Source organism: Culex quinquefasciatus, chromosome 3 (assembly GCF_015732765.1).
Source record: "Culex quinquefasciatus strain JHB chromosome 3, VPISU_Cqui_1.0_pri_paternal, whole genome shotgun sequence".
Classification (NCBI taxonomy): Eukaryota; Metazoa; Arthropoda; class Insecta; order Diptera; family Culicidae; genus Culex; species Culex quinquefasciatus.
The window spans coordinates 157065876-157087909 of record NC_051863.1 but is presented as its reverse complement, the minus strand read 5'-3'; the positions used below and the strand labels follow the sequence as shown (position 1 = coordinate 157087909).

Genomic DNA, 22034 nt, shown 5'->3' with positions numbered 1-22034 from the left:
GAGGTCATTTTGAGCAACTTTTGTTTAAAGAAAAACTTTAATTCTCTTGTTTTATCTTTTTCTTGTTTTATTTTTAGTATTTTGCCTATCTAATTTTTTCACGGTTTTACAGTCACTTTTTTCAGTTTTTTGCATGTTTTTCACATTTTCTGCTATAGAATGGCACCATCATCATTTAAATTGCTAAAATTGCGTAGAGGCATAGTCTGGGACACTACAAAAATTACTGCATACTTTTTTTTACTGAAAATAAAGGAAATGTTAGTAAAAAACACAACCAAAGTTGACCCCTAAAAAAATGACATTTTTAAAAACATTGGCAAAGTCACATAAAACAAGTTAAACTTCAAACCCTGAAATTTTCTAAAATTTTAAGAGTTCTTCTTTCCAATGCTTTTTAAAGACCAAAAATTGGTTGAACAATTGATTTTTGGCGATTTTTTAGATCGAAGCCCGTCTAAAGGCGGGTTTAGGTTGTAGAGGGTTAAGTTCTTAGATCTTTTTTTTTATTCATATGGACATTTGAAGGTTTGTTACAGAACAGAAATAAATTTACTTTGCTAGGAAATCCGTCTTGCAAGCAATTATATATTATAGAGCAATTCCAGCTCAAATCAGGAATTTTTCTGGTACTTTTGTACCCGACCCTCTCCGATTTCAATGAAACTTTGTAGACATGTTATCCTAGGCCTATATAAGCCATTTTTGTGTATATGGAGCCAATTGTACTCGAAAATAACATTTGAGAAGGGCGTAAGTTATTTAAATATTTTTGTATTTTGCAATTTAAAAATTACTGTAAGCCGTTGCATCGTATCAAAAAGTGGTCAAAGACAAACTTGTAGGAAATTGGACGGGCTTTCAAAAAAAAAAAAAAAAAATACATTGAAATAAAAATACACGCCACTTCTACGAGATTTTTTTATGTTTAAGTTAAAAAGTAAAATTTTAAGGTGATATCACGATTTTTTTCTTTAATTTTTTTTTAGGAAATAGCCTAAGATGTTACAAAAAGACTGACGAAAATTGCAAGATGGTATGTCTCTTTAAAAAAACACAAACATCACTTACCAAAACTGTTTTTTTGAAAAGTGGTCTAAACGTCAAAGTTTTTAAAAACCAATAGTGGGAATCGATTCGCCAGACAATTCTACGTAAAAGTCTCCATATTGACCATTGTCCTATGTCCAATCCTTGGAAAGATACACTGGTTTAAAAAAAAATAAATGTCGAAAAAATAAGTTTTTTGGTGGTTTTTGGTAATTTCTATATGACAGACTTGATTTTTCAGTCTCGTTAATATTTTTACCGGAAAGCTTGTTTGCCTTTGACAGCTTTTTAATTTGACTCGTTCTAATATTTGCGTAAGCTTATTTGCTATTCAGATTTCTACCACACTGAAAAAATATTCTATTCACGATTCACAAGTCAACCTATGTGGCATCAGAAAGGGCATGAAATTTCCGATCTTTTGATACCGTAATTCCGGGTTGGTACGAAATTCCAACGAAAAATCTATTCTATCGATACAAATACCTTCAAAACGGTGTTATACCCACTCCAAAATGTTTATTTAGCAATTCTATGGTAATATATTGACATTTAGTTGAATTAAAAGTTTGCAAAATTAAGTTTAGATAACTTTTATATAGAATTTCCAGAGTTATATAAACTTTTATACTAAGTAGTTAGTAAACTTTATATTCAATCCAAATTATTTTTTTAATCAGTCAATGATGCCTATTTGGAGTTGGGAGACTGGATTTATGGTGATTTGTCAACAAATAACATTATTTATGTTAATTTTTCGAAAGGTGTACAAACTTTTTTTGCACCTTTTTTATTTTCGTAATAGTATTTGTTATATAACTTTTTATAGAAATCATCTTTTCATGAGCTTTTTGTAGCAAAATGTTTGACATGAGTTTCTGAACAAAACGTAGTACTAGATTCCTGTCAAACTTTGAATTTTTTACAAGTTTCATCACAAAATGTGCATAGTGCCCAAGGGGTGTAAATACTTTTTTTACATACTGTAGCTCAAATTTCAGCACATTTGGTTGAAAATTTGCTTGCTTTGAGCAGAAATAAATTTAAATGGAAATTTACCCGTAAAAGTAATTCAAATCTGACGAAATTTGCATACCTTTGCGAACAATTCCTTGAAGGGTACAAAACGATCCGAGGCCTTTGGTCTTGCCTTGAAGCCGATTCATTCCGGCGTCTCCAAATTTGTAATGGTCCCAGCAAAATGTAGCATCAAAATGGTGAACTTTATTAAACAAAATAATTCTAAAATTTAGTGTGATCAAATGTTCGATATTATCTAAAAAATACAATTTCTTTTCAAAAAGTCATATGATCAGCCTTACAATTGTAAGGAGTATGGAATAATTAATAGAATTATTGCTTCTTTTTCATGGCAATGTGTCATCTTAATCAATAATTACAAAAATCAAATATTATTTTTATTTTAGACCTTTTTTTCTTTAACTCACTTCATTGATTTATTGTAATCATTTGAGGTTTTGCAACTGGCTTGCAATGATTTATATTTATTTGCCCAAACTACTCTACTATCGGTTCCACTAACGATCGTGAAGCTGCGCCATCTGCCGGAGCTGGCGACTTTCCACCACCGCAGTGGTGTCCGTGATGATGCTCGTGAGAACCAGCCGAGGAACCAGCTTCTTTCTGAAATTATAATTCAACATGTCTTATGTAAGTTATTGTGCAACGCAATTAACTGTAGAACACTTTATCACCGCAGGCTCAACAGCAGTATCTGGCTCCCCTTCAGGATATCCGAAAGCAACTCCGAAAATAACCATTAGTACCAGGAATATAATTGTCTGACAAAATAAGTGAATTGTATAATCACATAGTAAAAGAACTAATCCAAGTCCATCTTACCAATTTCATGATTGAAAATTGTAGCTGAACGTCCCTGTAAATCGCTGATCCTCTTCGCTACACGATTGAACTGCAACTGGCGAGATTTACTGATAGTTTTATGCAGGAAAGTACGTTTGGGACTGTTATCAGCAAAATTAAAACAATTTTGTTTTGTAATTAAAATATTTAAGAAAACATTCGGATTCTATCGTAACTAAATCAATAAAATAAACCTCGTTGCTTTCCAAAGTTACAGTTGCGTAAGAAGATTGCATTCGTTAGATGAGTAGGAAATTTTTAACCGTCAGCAGGGGTAAGATTGGACTAAAGCGGTTTTCTTATCCCGATCCACCCCTCCAAACGAGATCCTCAATCCAGGGCAAGTACTGCTGCAAGCTGATGGCCTCGGCCGTTCTCTGCCTGTTGTAGAAATGGTCAAACGTATCACACGGGGGAACTCCGTCCAGCAGGCCCGCAATCCGGGGCCGTTGTTCTCGAGCCACTTTAACTCCAATCAGATCGCCGAAAGTTTTATTCCAAGAGTGTTGCTGGTGCGCCGGACAGCGATAACGGACCTGCAGCGGCGATCCCGGTCGGTACTGGACGTGGCTTACGTATTGCTCTGCCAGGGACCCACCACGAAGGGACAGGACCTTGGTGAAGTTCTGCACTACGCGTCCATTCCACAGACAACTGATGACCGAGCCGGGAGAACTGCACAATGTTAAAGTTTGAAGAATTTAATTGTATCAGGATAATTTTTCAAAAATATCTAACCTTATGTTACGACCTAGGTCAATGAGTGCCAATTTGTTATTCCATTCTTCATAGTGCACCTTTGCTTTGGCAAAGACTTCCTGACTTTTAAAACTCTGCCCATTGTAGACCATTATACGTTCTGCAATTTAATCGAGTTGTTAAATTCTCTCTCTCTCAAACAATAAAGTTTAACTTACTAGTTTTCTTAGCACATTCTGCTATCGTCACCACGAAACGAGGACTCACGATCACTCCATGGCATAGCTGGTTCACCTGTGTATCCATTACATGCACTGAATACAGGATGTTTGAAATTGCTTCACGACCACCAGTGTACTGCTTGCATTCTAAAATTAACAACCTTTAATGAAATGCCAAGCCCATCGCGATATTTACAAACTTTTATTAACGAGATCCGGATCCGAGAAGTGGTTTATAACCCGTCCGATCCACTTGTAGTAGCGCTCGATGCTGACTCCTCCGGCATAGTCAATTTGGTCCGCGGATTGCCCCGTTGTGTACATCAGAACGCCGACTAGAATCCAGGTGGAGCCGGAATCGATCACCAGCCCACTGCCAGCTTTTTGATTGTACTGGTGGGATTCTATGATATAGCGAAAAAAAAATCAATAAACAAATTCGAAAATTCCTCTAAAACTCTAAAATTCTAAAATTCTAATATTCTAAAATTCAAAAATTCAAAAATTCAAAAATTCAAAAATTCAAAAATTCAAAAATTCAAAAATTCAAAAGTTGTAAAATTGTAAAATTCAAAAATTCTAGAATTCTAAAATTCTAAAATTCTAAAATTTTAAAATTCTAAAATTCTGAAATTCTAAAATTCTGAAATTCTAAAATTCTAAAATTCTAAAATTCTAAAATTCTAAAATTCTAAAATTCTAAAATTCTAAAATTCTAAAATTCTAAAATTCTAAAATTCTAAAATTCTAAAATTCTAAAATTCTAAAATTCTAAAATTCTAAAATTCTAAAATTCTAAAATTCTAAAATTCTAAAATTATAAAATTCTAAAATTCTAAAATTCTAAAATTCTAAAATTCTAAAATTCTAAAATTCTAAAATACTAAAATTCTAAAATTCTAAAATTCTAAAATTCTAAAATTCTAAAATTCTAACATTCTAAAATTCTAAAATTCTAAAATTCTAAAATTCTAAAATTCTAAAATTCTAAAATTCTAAAATTCTAAAATACTAAAATTCTAAAATTCTAAAATTCTAAAATTCTAAAATTCTGAAATTCTAAAATTCTAAAATTCTAAAATTCTAAAATTCTAAAATTCTAAAATTCTAAAATTCTATAATTCTATAATTCTATAATTCTAAAATTCTAAAATTCTAAAATTCTTAAATTCTACAATTCTAAAATTCTAAAATTCTAAAATTCTAAAATTCTAAAATTCTAAAATTCTAAAATTCTAAAATTCTAAAATTCTAAAATTCTAAAATTCTAAAATTCTAAAATTCTAAAATTCTAACATTCTAAAATTCTAAAATTCTAAAATTCTAAAATTCTAAAATTCTAAAATTCCAAAAATTCTAAAATTCTGAAATTCTAAATTCTAAAATTCTAAAATTTTAAAATTCTAAAATTCTAAAATTCTAAAATTCTAAAATTCTAAAATTCTAAAATTCTAAAATTCTAAAATTCTAAAATTCTAAAATTCTAAAATTCTAAAATTCTAAAATTCTAAAATTCCTAATTTCCTAAATTCTAAAATTCCTTAATTCCTAAATTCTTAAATTATTAAATTCCTAAATTCCTGAATTCTAAAATTCCAAAGTTCATATTTTTTAAATCCAAGATTTTGAAAAGCTTTGAAAATTAAAAAAATTGAGAAAAATCCAAAAAAAAATCAAAAATTCTTTTTTTAGATTTAATTTTTTGAAAAACTTGAAGTTGAAGTTCGAAAGAAAATAAATTCAAAACAGTCAAAAAATTAATCAAATTCGTAAAATCAAAAAATAAAAAAAAACTCAAATAAAAACTCAAAAAAAATATAGAAATTTGAAAATTGATCTTTTCATCAAAACTCACCATTAAACGCGCCCAAGCAAATCGCCTTTTCGTACGTCAATTTAAACAGCTTGGTGGTCGTCTGCCGACAAGCTTCCTCGTTCTGCATTTCCAACGAACGATCCCCGAAGGCAGGGCTCCGAACATCTTCAAATTTACCGAAATCCGCATAACAAACGGGTCCAACCAGATTGCTGAACGCAACCTTCCGATCCAGCGCCACCATTGCCACGTCGTGGTCTAACCGTTTCGGATCGTACGGTTTGGGGTAAAATGTGTTCGTGGCAGGTCTAAGGTCACCGTTGGCCAACAGCACCAGCAGCCGGTCGAGCTCGATGGGATCTCCGTTACGGTCGTGCAGACAATGGGCCGCCGTAATCACCAGCTGAGCGCTGAGCAGGGTGCCAGCGCAGAAGACGGTCCGATTGGTTGGGTTTGCGTCCACCAGTTGGACGTGCCATGGCCAAGTTGAATTGTGCCGTGTTCCGCACGGTTCGGATGATGTGAGCTTTGAGGTTAGGATTAGCAGGGTGATTAAGAAGTAGATTCGAAGCTTATCAGTTGTGACGAAGAAACTGGACATGCTGAATTGCGTTGTCTCTGTTTGAGAGTTGTGTACAGACTACCAATCTAGCACAATTTGAGGTTGAATTTCGGCGTGGAAAGGAATCACATTGCACATACATACAAATATAGGTTTTTATTCCCGAATCAGTTTAACATAATAATTATTTAAATAAGAAAAACTCGTTTAGCCGTAGGTGTTAAAAATTTTGATTTGCGAACACTATTCCCCATCACACTAGACAATGTTATAATAGAAAACAGAAACCTCTTTTTTTTTTTGTTGCTCGTCATAATCGACGCAATGAAATGCCATTTTAGTTCCCTCGTGTGGTGCGAATCGCCTAGAGCTGGCCGGAACGATATCCCTGAATCGAAGAAACGTAAAGCACGCACACAAACCGCGAATGCGATTTTCTTCTATCTCTCTCAACTGCTTTTTTGGTTCTTACGCGTTTAGTTACCTTTGTACCCTCCTATCGCTAAAATTGTTCTTCTCCTTCGTTTGTCATTGGCAATGTGGTGGTGGTCAAAATGTGTGTGTGTGCGCGCGCGGTGCAAGCTTACAAAATATTCTCGTGATTGGAGGAAGCAGAGATGCTCTTGTTTGGAATGAACGGAAACAGAAACAGCAGCATCGGATCTGAAGTAACACACATTTTCTCTCTCTCTCTCTTGTTCTTTTCCGCGGTTTTACTGGGTAAAGTAGAACCGGTAGATGATGGTCGCCAGCAGTCCCAGAATCAGCGGCACGATCCATGACTTGAGGGAGCTACAACAAAACAAAAAGAATCATAAGAAAATCATGACCACTAAACTACTCGTTAGATGATGCTCACTTTTCGTCCTTCTGTTCGGTGCTCCAGTCGGGTTCCTTCTTGACCGGGACCTGCTTCCGCTCGGACTCGATCAGCTCGCCCACCTTGAACTTTTTCATCATCTCGCGCGCGTCCGTGCTGTGGCCGACATCCTCGAACGCTTCCGTCGCTTCCTTGCCGGCCTGCTCGAGCAGGACCTCTTCGCCGCCGGGGTGCTGCAAGGAATAATAAGAAAGATTTTAAAATAAAAAGAAATCCCTAACGATTATTTTTTTTAACATTGAAAATGGAATAAAAAATTGATCCTCAAAATTCGAATATTGGTGATAAAAAATTCATTGTCGATCGGGCATCGAAAATCGATCGTCCTCGATATTTTTTGGAGATTTTTCCAATGAATATTTCTCGAGAAATGATCGGATTACGAAGCTTAATTTTGAGTCGGAGCCAAAAGCAAATCCAATACCTTTCTTTAGTAAGAAAGGTAAACGAATCCCTTATAAAGGAAAGGCTATAAAATGACTCGAAAAAAAGAACTTCTTAATTCGACCTCGCAGACCCCCTTAACGTATACCTATCGACTCAGAATCAAATTCTGAACAAATGTCTGTGCGAATGTATGTCTGTTAGTCCGTGCAGCAAAAAAATGCACTCGATTATCTCTGAACTGGCTAACCGATTTGAACCGTTTTGACCGTCCCATAAAACCCTTGTATTTTAAAAGTTACGAGCAGTTCTCTACGAAATTGATCTTTTTTTTTTTAATTTTAATTTTTGTTTTTTTTAATCCGGGTGAAACTTTTTTGGTGCCTTCGGTATGTATGCCCAAAGAAGCCATTTTGCATCATTAGTTTGTCCATATAATTTCCCATACAAATTTGGCAGCTGTCCATACAAAAATGATGCATGAAAATTCAAAAATTTGTATTTTTTGAAGGAATTTTTGGATCGATTTGCTGTCTTCGGCGAAGTTGTAGGTATGGATAAGGACTACACTTAAAAAAAAATGATACGCAGTAAAAAAAAATTGTTGATTTTTAATTTAACTTTTTGTCACTAAAACTTGCAGGCCAAGGATTGATACCTAAGAGCATGCAATGGCACTGACCTTGTTGCGTGCTCTTCGGTTGACGTCCACGTAAGGAACATCCTGGAAGGAGCGTAACTAACTACATCCGTAGTTCTGTTAGATCATCCGAATTATCTTGATCAGAACAGTATAGCTCTGGTTCCTTGCGAGTGTCCTATTTTCTTACCTCCACGTTGGCTTGGTTTTCATGATGACCTAGCTGGTGGCCTGTGGAAACGGATCGTAAACCTTTGACCACCGCGGGTCAGAGTCGAGACGGCTAAAAGAAAGGGGCGCGACAATGTGGGGGAAGTAATTTGTGATTGTAGACGGTATTGTTTTGATTCGCAGTATGTTGAGTCAACTGCTGTGGATGTACCTGAAACATCGCACAACGGGGTCTCTCTTCTCTTCATTCTCAGCTACCACCTATCTCCTATTTTTATTTTGCTCTTCTGATTCCCAATTCTTCACTGATTCTTCTATTTAATATCCAACATTTGATTTTAATTTTACTAACTTTTGATTCTCTTATCTCTCAAAGCTTTTCCACTCTTTTCTATCAATTGATACTGCTGTAACAAACTTTGTTTTGTTTTTTTTTTTGCCTTAAAAATATACTTTTCCTTAATGTACTAGTAATATCAAGTCTATTTATCATTCGCCTAATATTTTTTCATTTTATTGCGAATTTATTTATTTGAATAATTCTTTATCTGTCATATAAATTCTCATTACTATAATCTAAGCTTGTTTTGTATCTCTATTTATTAACTATTGTCTAATTATACATCTAATACATCTAGCTTCTCATTTTTATTCTTCAAAATACGCTCATCATTCTCTTACTATTGATACTTGATTTTTATAAAATAAATTCTCTTTTACTGTCTATTGTTTTCAATCTTCACCCTTTTTTTCAAACAAGTGAGGTTTGAGCCCTTACTCAATTTATGGAATGGTTAAAGGATTAACACAAATATTACTATTGTATTTTTGGTAAACTTTTATAACATGCTTAGGACCAAAAATTGTAACAAAACACCGCGATAAATAACAATAAGTTTTTGAATTCAAACTGAAAATAAAACAGTTTTTGCTTTAATGAAAGTTGATAGGCACACTTTAAATGGTTAGGCGCTTATACTTACATCAAACCCTACGCAATGTACCACCCCCGGCCGAGTTAAAATGCGTAACCGGAAAAGAAGGTGTGCATGCCTGGCACGAACACTCAAAGCGTGTTCTAGCGTGCTGCTCGTACTGACTCAGAGCAAGGGTGAGATGTAGGTGTAAGGGCAGTGCGTGTTCGTCGGGAACCTAGTGCATAAGATCGGTCAAGACCCGTTCTTACACTGAAAATTGCGAATTGCGAACTTTTTGTCACTAAAACTTGATTTGCAAAAAAACACTATTTAATTTTTTTTTATTTTTTGATATGGGTAAAATGCCAACTTTTCAGAAATTTCTAGGTTGTGCAAAAAATCTTTGACTGAGTTATGATTTTTTGAATCAACACTAAGTTTTCAAAAAAATCGAAATATTGGTCGCAAAAATTTTTCAACTTCATTTTTCGATGTAAAATCAAATTTGCAATCAAAAAGTACCTTGGTGAAATTTTCATTGATTTTCAATGTTAAAATATGAAATATTCGTTTTCCGATCTTTCCGAAAACAATACTTTTAAAATGTTCAAATCAAGACTAACATTTCAAAAGGGCCAAACATTCAATATTACGCCTTTTTGAAATGTTAGTCTTGATTTAAAAAAATTTAAAATATTTTTTTCGGAAAGATCGGAAAATTTCACGAATGTTTCATATTTTAACATTGAAAATCGGACCATTACTTGCTGAGATATCAACGTTAGAAAATGGTGGGTTGTTTGGGTGAGACTTAGAAATCATAAATTTTCCTGCTTTTTAAACCTTTGCATGGCAATATCTCAGCAACTAAAGGTCGTATCAACAAAGTTAAAAAAAAAAACAAAATATAGAGAATTTTCTCAGCTTTTCAAAAATATTTTTTTCAAAAGTGGGAAAACATGGGCACTATTTTTAAAAAATCAATAACTGCGACTATTTTGAAAAAAGTTACATAAAAATGGCTATAACTAGAAAACACTTTATCAAAGTTTCATTGAAGTACTTTCTGATTGCAAATTCAATTTTACGTCGAAATATGATGTTGAAAAATTTTTGCGACAAATATTTCGATTTTTTGAAAAAAAATTAGTGTTGATTCGAAAATTCATAACTCGGTAAAAGATTTTTTGGACAACCTGGAAATTTCTGAAAAGTTGGCGTTTTACGCCCCTAAAACATATCAAAAAATAAAAAAAATAAAAATAGTGTTTTTTTGCAAATTAAGTTTCAGTGACAAAAAGTTAAATTAAAAATCACATTTTTTTACCGTGTATAATTTTTTTCAGTGTAGTCCTTATCCTTACCTACAACTTTGCCAAAGACACCAAATCGATAAAAAAAATCCTTCAAAAGATACAGATTTTTGAATTTTCATGCATCATTTTTGTATGGATAGTTGCCAAATTTGTATGGAAAATTATATGGACAAACTAATGATGCAAAATGGCTTCTTTGGGCATACCGAAGGCATAAGCATAGCATAGGTGCCCACCCGCAGTTGCTACTCCGTTATTGACCAGGACCTCCAGAAGTTACATCCACGAGCCGTGGAAGATAAGTGGGAGCTATCTTTCCTCGCTTCGCAACTTCTCAAAGGCCCCTATCATGCTGATCAATACCGGCGCTGGCCACGACCAGTGGTAGGGTCACGGGGAAGTGGATGGGAATGTTAGTCCGATACTTGAGTGATAGAGACCGCCCAATGGCTTCTTTGGGCATACCGAAGGCACCAAAAAAGTTTCAGTCGGATTAAAGAATACAAAAATTAAAATTTAAGAAAAAAAACTGATTTCGTAGAGAATTGCTCAGCTTGCCCCTTAAAAAAAAATACAAAACTACGTTTTAGACGAGTTTTGAGGACGCTATAAGGTTTTACGCCGACTCGGTTCTGAGGTTAGAAATTTGACAGCTTGGCTGCACTGTTTACATTTTTTGCACGTGTGTCTCTGTAAAAATGTGTGTGCGTGTGCGCATGTGACGTCACGCTGTAAAACCTAATATCTTCTTTCAGGAGCAAGTTAGCACCATACTCTCTTCGGCAAGTTGTAGTTGTAGTAAAAATGGTTTTCCTCATACAAATTTATATGGAAAATTGAATCGCTTTGCGCAAAGTGACTCACAGGTTGTTTTGAAAATTTACTCTAGATATATAAAAAATGCGTTGGGTTCGTATAAGTCCAAGGAAGGTTCTTACGCCAAAAAGTGACAACTTTGGCCACTCTGGAACCGATTCCGGAAAATCAGCAGATTGTGTGGAAAAAGTTACGTAAAATCAAATTTTGATCGCAAGAGGCAGAATAAGCAAACAAGTTAAAAACGTCAAGAAACGAACAAAGACAAGACGAAGTTGTTCGAGTTTAGCTTGTTTCATATAAATTTGTTTAAGAATTATTGAAGATTGGACTTCTGATTGCTGCTGACTAACATTTCAAAAGGGTATAATATAGTTTTAAAATGGAATTGCAAAAACTGCTAATTTTAAATTTATAAAAAACTACTAAAATCATAAATCTAGGGCTTTTTCTAAAAAAAATTTTCTCTAAAATCCTAAACGTAAAAATATGTACCCTCCCTGCAAAGGCTTATGAAATGATCGCAGCTCAAAGGTTCTCCAAATCTCTGAATGGCAAATGTAGCACCTGGAACAGAACTGCTAAATTCTAATAAAAACACAAATTGAATTGAATTGAAAACTACTAAAATATAGTGGAAAGTGGTAAGACAATTGGGTAAAACAAAATATCTTTAGAATTCTGGAGGATTTTCTGCCTTTCTGAGGAACAAGTACATTCGGGAGAATAATTATATTGTCATGAAAAAGATAAAAAATAAAAAAAATATATTTGGTATTACCAAAAATCATTATTCGAAAACTGTATTAGAAGTGGCTCCATCTTCCCCTATTCCCTAGACAGCCGCACGCGAGTTTGCGATCAGGTATTTTTGTTGTTTACGGGTTTCACCACAATTACCAACTATGCAACTGTATGTATCACTGACCGCTAACTGTATGAGTATCACTGATTGAAGTATAAATCAAACATCCATTCACACTGAGACTATAATAGATATCACCATCACAATGAAACGTCTCGAATCGGGTTCCGGTATTTACCATGCCGTAGAAAAACTAAAGTGATTTTAGTCTAATAAGTATTGCATGCTGATTGGTAGACAATTAACTAAATTGCATCAGTAAATTATATTGGTATAGACAGCTCTTCAAACAATTCTCGTTTGTAAACTTTTAAGAAGTAACTTTGGATGTTTCGGAATTTTGAATCAACTTCTAGGAAATCCGAACTCTACTTTGGCGAATTAAAGTTATTATTTGCATTTGAGCTACAAAAAATAGTGAACAACACATTTGTTAGCATTGGGACATTGATTTAAACGCCTATAATTGAAATATTTTTCTAAACGAGCTTCTTCCAATGGGGATTCCGAGACTTGACGTCTAATCGAATTTAACGATCGGAAACAAACTGGATCCCCAAATTGCGCTTTAACGGCGAACTGGTCTCTTTATCAGTAAAATCAAGTAAAATAAAACAAGAGTCAGTCAACCCCAATCGTAATGTGTCCAAATTTTGTCCAAGGTCACCACCATCACTCCCCGTCGTCTTGAATCCGCTTTGTTGCTTGCTTTTATTCCCGACTGATCAACTTTGAATGTGTTGTGTTGCAGTGTTAGTTAGGTCACACATGTTACCTGTAAACGACGATCGCGAACGAGTGTGGCGCGCGGGTCATTAACGAGACAGGGGTAAATTACCATGTGCTTCGAGTGCATTTTCTCGAGTGTGAGGCGAAGGTTCCAGAAGATGCATTGCCATACAGCTATAACTTTGCCGGGAAGGTGTTGCCGTTTTTTGTTCATTCTATTTGTGATAAGATAAAATTCAGCCTAATCAGCAACTAGCCGAGGGGAGCAATGACGATACTGTTTTTTTCTACGATAGCTTTGGGAGGCTTATCAGTTTCTTGGGTCCAAATATGGACTGGTAAAAAGATTTGTCTTCTCATCACCGTCGCGATGTGCTATCAGCGCTGACTAGGACATTCACAATGAGTTTGCAAAAAACTCAGTTATGAGACGAGTGATTCTATAAAACTCGATTTCAACCCTGAGATATTCTTCAAAAATTGGGTACTAAAGCCACGGACGATTCGTCGGTGCTAAAGCCCTATGTCAATTTTTATGTACAACGGTAAAAAAAACACAATTTAAAACCATTTCTGATCACTTTCTTTTTTTATTTTAACGCAAAAAAAATTATTGGCAGTACAACATTTTTTCGATGGATCAACTATGATCCCCTTGGAATGAGCTGTCAAGTAGGACCTTTTCGGTCAAGAAGGGCCGTGAAGTTAATTTTTTAAAATTGAATTAAAAATCCATTTTAAATCTTTTGCGTTCGTTTAAAGGGTCATTGTACTCAGAAAAATAAGCTTGATCGTTGTGAACAATAATATCACAAATTTAAGCTTAATTTTAGGACCCAATTGTAAAAAAAAAACCTTCGTGCAGTATTGGCACTTCTTATATAAATTGTGTCGATAAATTAAAAAGCTCTCTGTGAGCCGATAACATATATAGAGTGAAACTTTCCCAGCTGGCATGGAAAACTTCACAGAAGCTTGACAGAAAGTTTAAATCCAAGTTGCACTTTTAATTTCTCGATAGTTCGGATTAGATCGTGCTATTTTGACACAGCTTGCAATTGCTACAAGTTGCCAATTTATAGGCAGCGGGCGTTTTGCCACTCTTAGGGCATCTCCAGCGCTGGGGTGCAAATCAAATTTGCACCCGGCTCATGAAAAAACGAAACTATTGGCACTACGCCCCCCGGGGCATGGCCTTCCTCTAACGTGGGATTTCTGCTCCAGCGCCTCTGACGAGACAGGAGAAACCGGGACCGACGTTTTACTTCACCATCCGATAGAAGCTCAGTGGATAAGGCGGGAATCGAACCCGCGTTTCATAGCATCATCGGGATCGGCAGCCGAAGCCGCTACCCCTGCGCCACGAGACCCACAGCGGCCGGCTCATGAATACCGAGATCAAATTTGCCACCTTGAAAAAACTCCGTCATCCCCACCGCTAGGGTAGCAAATTTGCCACCGAAACAAGCCCACCGCGGGGGGCAAAAATGGGTTTTTATCATTTTTTGCTCTCGTTTACCTTCAAAATCAATAATGATGTGTTGATTCATGCCTGGAAATGCTAAAAGTTTATTAAACTTTTTAATCCTATTGAAAATTTCAAAGAATTTCATTTTTCGAAAATGTCGAAAGTTAAACCATTTGCTACCCGATTTGATTCCCACCAAATTTGCTCTCGAGTTTGCCCCCGAGTCTCCCACCGCGCGTAGCAAAGCAGGTATCAAATTTGATCTCAAGTTCATCTGTAGAAGAAAAATATGTGTCGGTACCTGTCGGGTACTCATTTTCTGATACCCAACAAGTACCGACAAGCCGGGGGCAAAGTTTTGAATGCGTGTTTCGGAGATTTTTGTATCTGCTCTATGCATGATATGATGTATGATTCAAAAATTCAAAAATTCAAAAATTCAAAAATTTAAAAATTTTAAAATTCAAAAATTCAAAAATTCCAAAATTCAAAAATTCAATAATTCAATAATTCAATAATTCAACAATTCAATAATTCAATAATTCAATAATTCAACAATTCAATAATTCAATAATTCAATAATTCAATAATTCAATAATTCAATAATTCAATAATTCAATAATTCAATAATTCAATAATTCAATAATTCAATAATTCAATAATTCAATAATTCAAAAATTCAAAAATTCCAAAATTCAATAATTGAATAATTCAAAAATTTAAAAACTTAAAAATTCAAATATTCATTTTTGAAATTTTTGATTTTTTTTTAAATTTTTGAATTTTTTTTAATTTTTTAGGTTTTTAAAATTTTTAAATTATTTTAAATTTTTTAAATTTTTTTAATTTTTTAAATTTATTAATTTTTTTTTTAAATTTTTTTAATTAAAAAAAAATATTTTTTTTAGATTTTATAAATTTTTTTCCGTGCTTGATTTGATTTTTCCGTGCATAATTCCATTTGAAGCGGTAGCAAACAGACTGAATACCGGGTAGCAAAGTGAAATCCTGAAGAACTGAGAGCAAATTTGCTACCGCGACAGCTACCGCGATGGGGTTGACGTCGGGTGCAAATTAGCTTCGATGTTTGCACCCAGCGCTGGAGATGCACTTACCTGCACGTCTACTAGGGGAACAGCATCTAATTCCAGCGTGCCTCTAATGTTGACAGGTCAGAACTTTGACATGTAATTAAAGCTAAATAAAAGCGTTTTCAACTGAAATCGAGTGATAAATAGCTCAATAAGAAGTGAGCAAGCAAGTTTCTACCAAAAGTTTTGCAAAATTAGTTGTTTAAATAGTGAAAATCAGCAAATTGGATGGAGTTAGGAGCGAGAGCTTAACCTGTCAAAGATACGAGAATTTCCCCTATATTCAGCATTGATCAAAACTCGGGACTCAGGCAACCAAATTTCGCGACAATCCATAGAACGGTCAGCCACACAAAATATGTTTGTTATTGTTTACATCCGTAATCGTGTTTTTGTTTATTTAAGGTCAAACTCATTTTCTCGAAACATTACGACTTACGACAAGACAGCACGAACACGTCAAAATTTAAACACTTTCTTTTTTAAGTGGATTTTCAATTATGACTGGAGCAACTGGGCGGTACGACATTGCACTTACGGCCTTTCGTCCCATTTAAACGCGTGTAATGAAAGGCCGTATGTACAATATGTCGTACAGTCCCTTTCAAATTTTCAACAAGTAATTTTTTTTCACAAATCTCGATTTCAAGCAAAACATTGCAATAGGGCCGAAGCCGAAGTGTAAACAAAAAGTCTATCTTGCTTCCGTCAGTTGATGTTTACATTAGGAACGAGCAGGATAAACTCTTTCTAGATTACTTTTTTCAAAACAACCAGTGCGCCATGGGTTTCCTATGAACATAGGACCTTTTGAAAAAGTAAGCTAGCTTTGTTTACGCTTCGGCTTCGGCCCTATTGTTATGTTTTGCTAGAAATGTACAATAATAGCTAGCCTCCCCGGCTACCTTTTCAAATGTTGCTCCAAAAATGTACATATTCACTATGGAAACAGAAGATTTCTCAAACTCCTGACTAGCTTATATTTATATTATTGCGCTGTATTTAAGTCCTAAGTATACAAGAAAAAAAATCAACAATTTTAATACAAATCTGCAATGATCTGACACAAATCGTTATGTTTAGATTTTGATCGAAAAATCGAAAAAAAAACTTTATAACTCTTAGTTGACGAATTCGCATGGCTCCACTCTCCCCTATACTGAGCTGGACGACTCATCACGGGTGGGGAAAAACATCTCGCAATACGTCGTACAATGAAGCTGTCGTAGATATACTGCGAAGAAATCGCTTTCAATCACTTGAACCAGATGATTGGTGACCTTGAACCTTGCAATACACATTGGACACAACAGCTCAGCAGCAGAGTTCTGTTCCAGATATCTAGAACCTAGAACGCGTATTTAAGTATTTAAGCGTTGCGTGCTGAAAACGAAAGTTAACCCCGCTGTTCAAGAAATTCACCACCGATACTAAAACGGGCAAGTTCATCAAAAACCATGAACTTGCAAGTCGCCTCTACGGTTTATGGTTAAAACAAGTTTGCCACGGTTTCACCGCGCCACCGACCAACAAGTTGCAAAACAAGACTCGCGTTGAACCGCTTTCTTCCATTACATAATCCGCGGGGAGGTCGCAGCTACGACGGCAAAGGGAGGTAGCGGTGGGTGGGTGGTAAAATCTCCAAAAGACCCCACTTGGAAGCCCCGTTTTACCCCCCATCTCTGAGAGTTATCTGAGCAATTATACACACACTTATCAGCGAGCGACTTAAGTCGCTCTCCCGGCTACCATTAGAAGTGGCAAAATGTCCACGTCGCCCTGGAGCTTCTGGCTGGAACCTACCTCGTTCAGGAACTCCGTCACGTCGTAGATGTTGTTGTGAATGACGATCCAGGAGCTCTTGTTCGTGTTGTGGGCCTTGATCTCCGCCAGGGAGTAGGTTTTCACTTCCGACGACATTCTGGACTCGTGTGGTTCTTTTTGTACTTTGGATCCGGCAGACGACGACGACGACGACGATTAGGGCTGATGACTGGCACTAAGTCTGGCACTAATGGGGCTCTCTAGTTTTTTTTCTCTGTTTCGTCTTGTGCTACGAGACACACTTCCTCACTTCTTGACACACGGCACGGAACTGTCGAAAGCGAATTGAAAAGGCACACGGTTTTATGCCAGCTGCCACTTTCCGGGCGGTTCCGCGCCGCGCCGCACCAGGGTGGCCAGTTTTATTTCTGAGAATGAAAAGGCATTTAAAAAAAAAAATATTTAAAAATATAACATAGATATTAAGTATTTGTCGAGGGGCAGGACACGGTTAATCGATCATCTTTACACTAATTGATTAGCGCTGATTTTCGTCAACTGGCTAATTGATTAGCGCTGATTTGATATTCCATTCCCATCTTATATTAAGTTATCTTGTCGTTGAGAAAAGTCATTTTGACAGCTTGAAAATGTCTCTATCTTCGAACTGAAACACAGGAAAAACATTGAATTTTCAAAATAATCTGTTCCGGGCAAAGCCAGAGCATGGATTTCGGCATGAAGGCCTACTAAACCCGGCCAAGTTGGTGCTGCACAAGAAGGAGACCAAGGAAAAGAAGCTGTCGGCGAAAGTTATGAAGATTTTGGCCAATCGAGAGTAGGAGGAGCGCGGAAAGATGCAGCAGCTACTACCGCGGCCAAACTCCCGTCTGTCTCTGTTCTACCATCCAGTCCCAGATGGGCCTATTCGACGAGGCAACAAGGACCTTGGCTCCGAAGTGGACGCCTTTTTCGACATCGGGGATCGTCAAAGCCATTACTCACCGGTTTTAAAACAGGTTACTGCAACTTTTGTTAGGCCAAGCCACCGATGTCGGTTCGTCTGGCGTCATGCCACTCTCACTCAACCGCTTCTTAAACACTTACACGTCTCCTCGTTCTCTTCATCCCCAACGGCGAGTTTCAAGTTCTACTGCTGCGATTCTGTTCCGGTGGCAATCGACTTTTTGCCCTCGCCCGTACTACATCCGGCGTTGTCTCCATCACTGCCTCGAGATCTTTAATCATCAGCTGGGTCGCGCTCGGTCTTCGGCGACCTACTTGCTGATTGACTACTGTTTATCATAACTAACCGCTCGCTAATGGTGTCCCGGAGCATGCGCCCGGGTCTTTTCTGTGAAGGTTAGGTTCTGCGGTAGTGATGACCGTCGTGGAAGTGAACGTGGGATCACATGACACAGCGATATAACCACGTCCGAAAAACGCTTGTTTTTTTTTTAATATTTATTGAGTAATTTATTTCCTATTTAATGAAACATTAACAAATTTTCCATGACCCGACCACTTATTTGGGCTTGTACTTTGCTTGTACTTGTTCAGCGTTTCATACAGATCGTCGGCCTCCTCGCCGTTCTTGGCCGGCAGCAGCACCGACGGCTTCGTCTCCGGCGTCGGAACGCACACCATTATGACGTTGTTCTTGCCCATCCCCTGCACCGGCACCGCCTCGTTCAGAATGATGTTGAGCAGAATCTGGCCGATGCTGGTGTCGGCCCGAACCAAGACCTGTACCTTTCCGTCCACCTTTTTGATGTGCAGAGTTCCGATGTCACGGTCCGAGTAGTTGCCGTCAGTTTTGACGAACAGTTTGAACCGCTTGGAGAAGATGCTGTCCTTTTCCTTGACCGGCGTGAACTCCACCTCGTCGTCATCGGCGGAGGCCTTTTCGTCCGGCTTGCTGTCCTCGGTGGATTTGGCCACGTTGGCGAAGATGAAGCCCGTTCTGGGCGTGGAACTTGTCGAGCCAAACCCGAAGCTGAATGGAATCGGTGCCGCGGCCTTGTTTGTAGTCGTCGCTGGCGCGATTCTTCCAAACGTGAATCCCAGATTTGCGGCCACAATGAGCGCCTTCGCGTTTTCCGCATACTCTCATCCCCGGTGTCCTTGCCAGCGGAGCCTGCTGTGTTCTCCTTCGGCGAGCTTCCAAACCCGAAAAAGACCTTGCTCGGGTCGGTCGAGGCAAAGATGCTGGCTTCCATCGCGGACTTCGTGGCCGCCGTCCCATTCGTAGATTTTGCGATTCCAATGAGAAGCGAAAATGGACTGGCTCCTACCTCGGTAGGATCCACCCCCGGTGTCCTGTCGTTTTTATGACGCGGCGACATCGTTTTTATGATGCGTTTTTTCAGCTCGTCCTCGGACGTCTGGGCAAATCGTCCCGCCGCGTCCTCCTCGTTCCAGTTGCCGTGAAACGTGTCTGGTTTCGTTACCCGCCGATACCAACGTCGATCTCCAATCAGCTCTGGGGGTCCTAGGGGTGCTGTTCTCGGTTCCAGAACCAGTTTGGCCAATTAAATTACCAAACGTTTGCTTTACGGCCGCAACCACGAGTGATATTTTTGGTTTGTTTTGATTTGTTGACGTTTATCCGTCAGCCCAAGATAAAATTTGAAGGGTAGGAATACGCTAATTGATTAGCGATAATCCCAATCAACTAACTGTAAATTCTAATTAACTAAACGATTATTTTTAATTAATTAGGGCATGTGTCTCACCCCTCGGTATTTGTATATTCAACAAGTTTTTTTTAAAAAAGGTCCTATAAACGTATCTAGAGTGTTTTTTTTTTTTTGAAGAGGTCCTATAAACTATTGTCTATTATATGTTTGTAAGACCTATTAAAAAAAACTCTAGTTTATAGGACCTTTAAAGAAAACTCTAGAATTGTGCATTTATCCGAGTTGGATAAATACGACAAGTGCTGAAAAAATTGAGTTTATCAGCGAGATCCAGGGCCCCGGCGATGGCCTGATATTATAAGCTACCGACCAAAATTGGCAATATGGCGTCGTTTGTTTACCAACATGAGATTGTTTGTAGACGATCGAACCAAAAAAATCCTTTTGTTAAAATTTTCTATAACCGTTGTGTACTAGATTTAAAGTCATACATAATAAACAAAATTTCGTTAAATTCTAGAGTGCAGAAAAAAATATATTATTTTTTTGAATTTGAACCGCTTTCATCGCAATTCTAAGCAAAATTACACAACAAATCATTCTGCCTTTAGTTTATCTTTAGTTTCTAAACCGGTTTGCTTTAGATTGTTGTTTAAATTGTAAATTAATCATAAATTAAGATTAGTTGCAAAATTTCCAACCTCAGCCATATGCAACAATTTTCATTTCACCCGTGCGGATAACCGCCTAATGGGGTAATTCATGCGTTCCAGACTGTTAAAATTCCGAAACGTCACGCGAATCTTCGGTTCGCCGCTTTTTTTTCCTGTATGACGTTTCGAGGCGAGGCTCTGGCGAGATCCATACAACACCCTATTTAAACTGAACTGGGTCCTAAATTTTAGATTACATTTCGATGCCAAAATTTCAAAAAGCATCATGTACAAACCATGCGTCTTGAGAAAAACGCATTTGAATGTTGAGCATCCATTTTCAATTACCATTTTTATATAAAAGCAAATTAAGATGTTCTAATGATAACAAACGATGAAAAACGTTGCTTTTGTTGATACTTGATCATCCATATTCAATAAAACATTATTTCCGTAATTTTATTTGAGAAAAAAAAAAACATAACTTCTTTTGAAATCACCAACGTCGATATCACCCTGCTGTCACTGAGGGGGGCGCTTTGTTATGATTCGTTTTTCTTCGCCGAATGTACATGGCGCTTTTTTCATGTTGCTTTTTTTTCGTCACGAGGTTTATGTAGCCTTTTGTTTGACAGGTTGACAGGGCTATATAAACAGGGACTGCTGATGGCAGAGATTTTGTTTATGTTACTTTATTTAAAATCATGATTAAACAGTCTTTACTGAAGTAACATTTGCTCATTTTTGGTGGAGAGGTAGCTTATTAGAAGTACTTTCAGAATATACAATAACCCAGACAGTGTCAAAATGTACATGATGCCTTTTGAAATGTTACTGTCGATTTGTGAAATTATTGCTCACATCGATAAAGCGTATTTTTCTGAGATCAATGATCCTTTTGACAATCGCAAAGGATTCAAAATGGATTATTAAATAAATTTTGAAAAAAAAACCCCGATGGTTTGACACCAACTGTTGTCAAACGAACGGGGTCACTTTTCAGTTTGTTTTGATAGTGTGCGTGAGCGCCGTGTAAAAATTGACAGTTCGTCACTTTTTAGTTTGACTTTGACCAACCAACGGGGTACAAACTAAAAATGTGTCAAACGAAAAAAAGTGACCAACCACCGGGGTGTACTTGACAGCTCGTTCCAAGGGAACCATAGTTTTTCCATCGAAAATTTTTTGTATTGTCAATTAATTTTTATGGTTCAAACAGGAAAAAAGTGATAAGAAATTGCTTTTAATCGTGTTTTTAACCGTTGTACTGGTTGTACTCGGTTGTACATAAACATTAACATAGGGCTTTAGAACCCTGTTTAAGCTTAACTGGGTCCTAAATTTAAGATAACATTTGTGATATTATTGCTCACAACGATAAAGCGTATTTTTTTCTGAGGACAATGATCTTTTTTACAATCACAAAGGATTTAAAACGAATTAAAAAAAATAACTTCGCGGCCCTTTTT

General features: G+C 36.7%; 3 protein-coding genes and 1 long non-coding RNA gene across 4 annotated transcripts; all 4 read right to left on the bottom strand.

The window, feature by feature from the left end:
• Nucleotides 1-2465: 2465 nt before the first annotated feature.
• On the bottom strand, nucleotides 2466-6311 carry LOC6050480. Its single transcript, XM_038262548.1, has 6 exons — nucleotides 5710-6311; nucleotides 4055-4258; nucleotides 3852-4001; nucleotides 3673-3793; nucleotides 2914-3609; nucleotides 2466-2694 (listed from the first exon to the last, which is right to left on the bottom strand). Exons 1-5 carry the CDS (start codon nucleotides 6269-6271, stop codon nucleotides 3234-3236), a joined length of 1413 nt encoding a protein of 470 aa, XP_038118476.1. The 5' UTR covers nucleotides 6272-6311; the 3' UTR covers nucleotides 2466-2694; nucleotides 2914-3233.
• Nucleotides 6312-6369: 58 nt separating this feature from the next.
• Nucleotides 6370-17624, bottom strand: LOC6050479 (cytochrome b5). The gene is made up of 3 exons (XM_001867047.2): nucleotides 17313-17624; nucleotides 7092-7285; nucleotides 6370-7024 (listed from the first exon to the last, which is right to left on the bottom strand). The coding sequence occupies exons 1-3, from the start codon at nucleotides 17427-17429 to the stop codon at nucleotides 6946-6948; spliced, it is 390 nt and encodes a 129-aa protein (XP_001867082.1). The 5' UTR covers nucleotides 17430-17624; the 3' UTR covers nucleotides 6370-6945.
• LOC119769582 lies at nucleotides 11818-17302 on the bottom strand. The gene is made up of 2 exons (XR_005278435.1): nucleotides 17037-17302; nucleotides 11818-12304 (listed from the first exon to the last, which is right to left on the bottom strand). It is a non-coding gene; the product is annotated as an uncharacterized LOC119769582 (long non-coding RNA).
• Nucleotides 17625-17636: 12 nt separating the features above from the next.
• LOC6051492 (nuclear pore complex protein Nup50) lies at nucleotides 17637-19804 on the bottom strand (the record flags this gene model as incomplete). Its single annotated transcript, XM_038261299.1, has 3 exons — nucleotides 17637-17701; nucleotides 18815-19309; nucleotides 19381-19804. Coding segments are annotated over 3 exons (984 nt in total), but the record flags the coding sequence as incomplete, so codon positions are not given.
• Between the last annotated feature and the right edge of the window lie 2230 nt (nucleotides 19805-22034).

Excerpts from the sequence above, each read along its gene's own strand:
- LOC6050480 (XM_038262548.1), bottom strand. The coding sequence starts at position 6,271 with ATGTCCAGTTTCTTCGTCACAACTGATAAGCTTCGAATCTACTTCTTA. Across the intron at positions 4,259-5,709 it reads TTGCTTGGGCGCGTTTAATG|AATCCCACCAGTACAATCAA; the intron begins GTGAGTTTTGAT and ends GCTATATCATAG. Across the intron at positions 3,610-3,672 it reads GACCTAGGTCGTAACATAAG|TTCTCCCGGCTCGGTCATCA; the intron begins GTTAGATATTTT and ends AACATTGTGCAG.
- LOC6050479 (XM_001867047.2), bottom strand. The coding sequence starts at position 17,429 with ATGTCGTCGGAAGTGAAAACCTACTCCCTGGCGGAGATCAAGGCCCAC. Across the intron at positions 7,286-17,312 it reads TGACGGAGTTCCTGAACGAG|CACCCCGGCGGCGAAGAGGT; the intron begins GTAGGTTCCAGC and ends TATTCCTTGCAG. Across the intron at positions 7,025-7,091 it reads ACCGAACAGAAGGACGAAAA|CTCCCTCAAGTCATGGATCG; the intron begins GTGAGCATCATC and ends GTTTTGTTGTAG.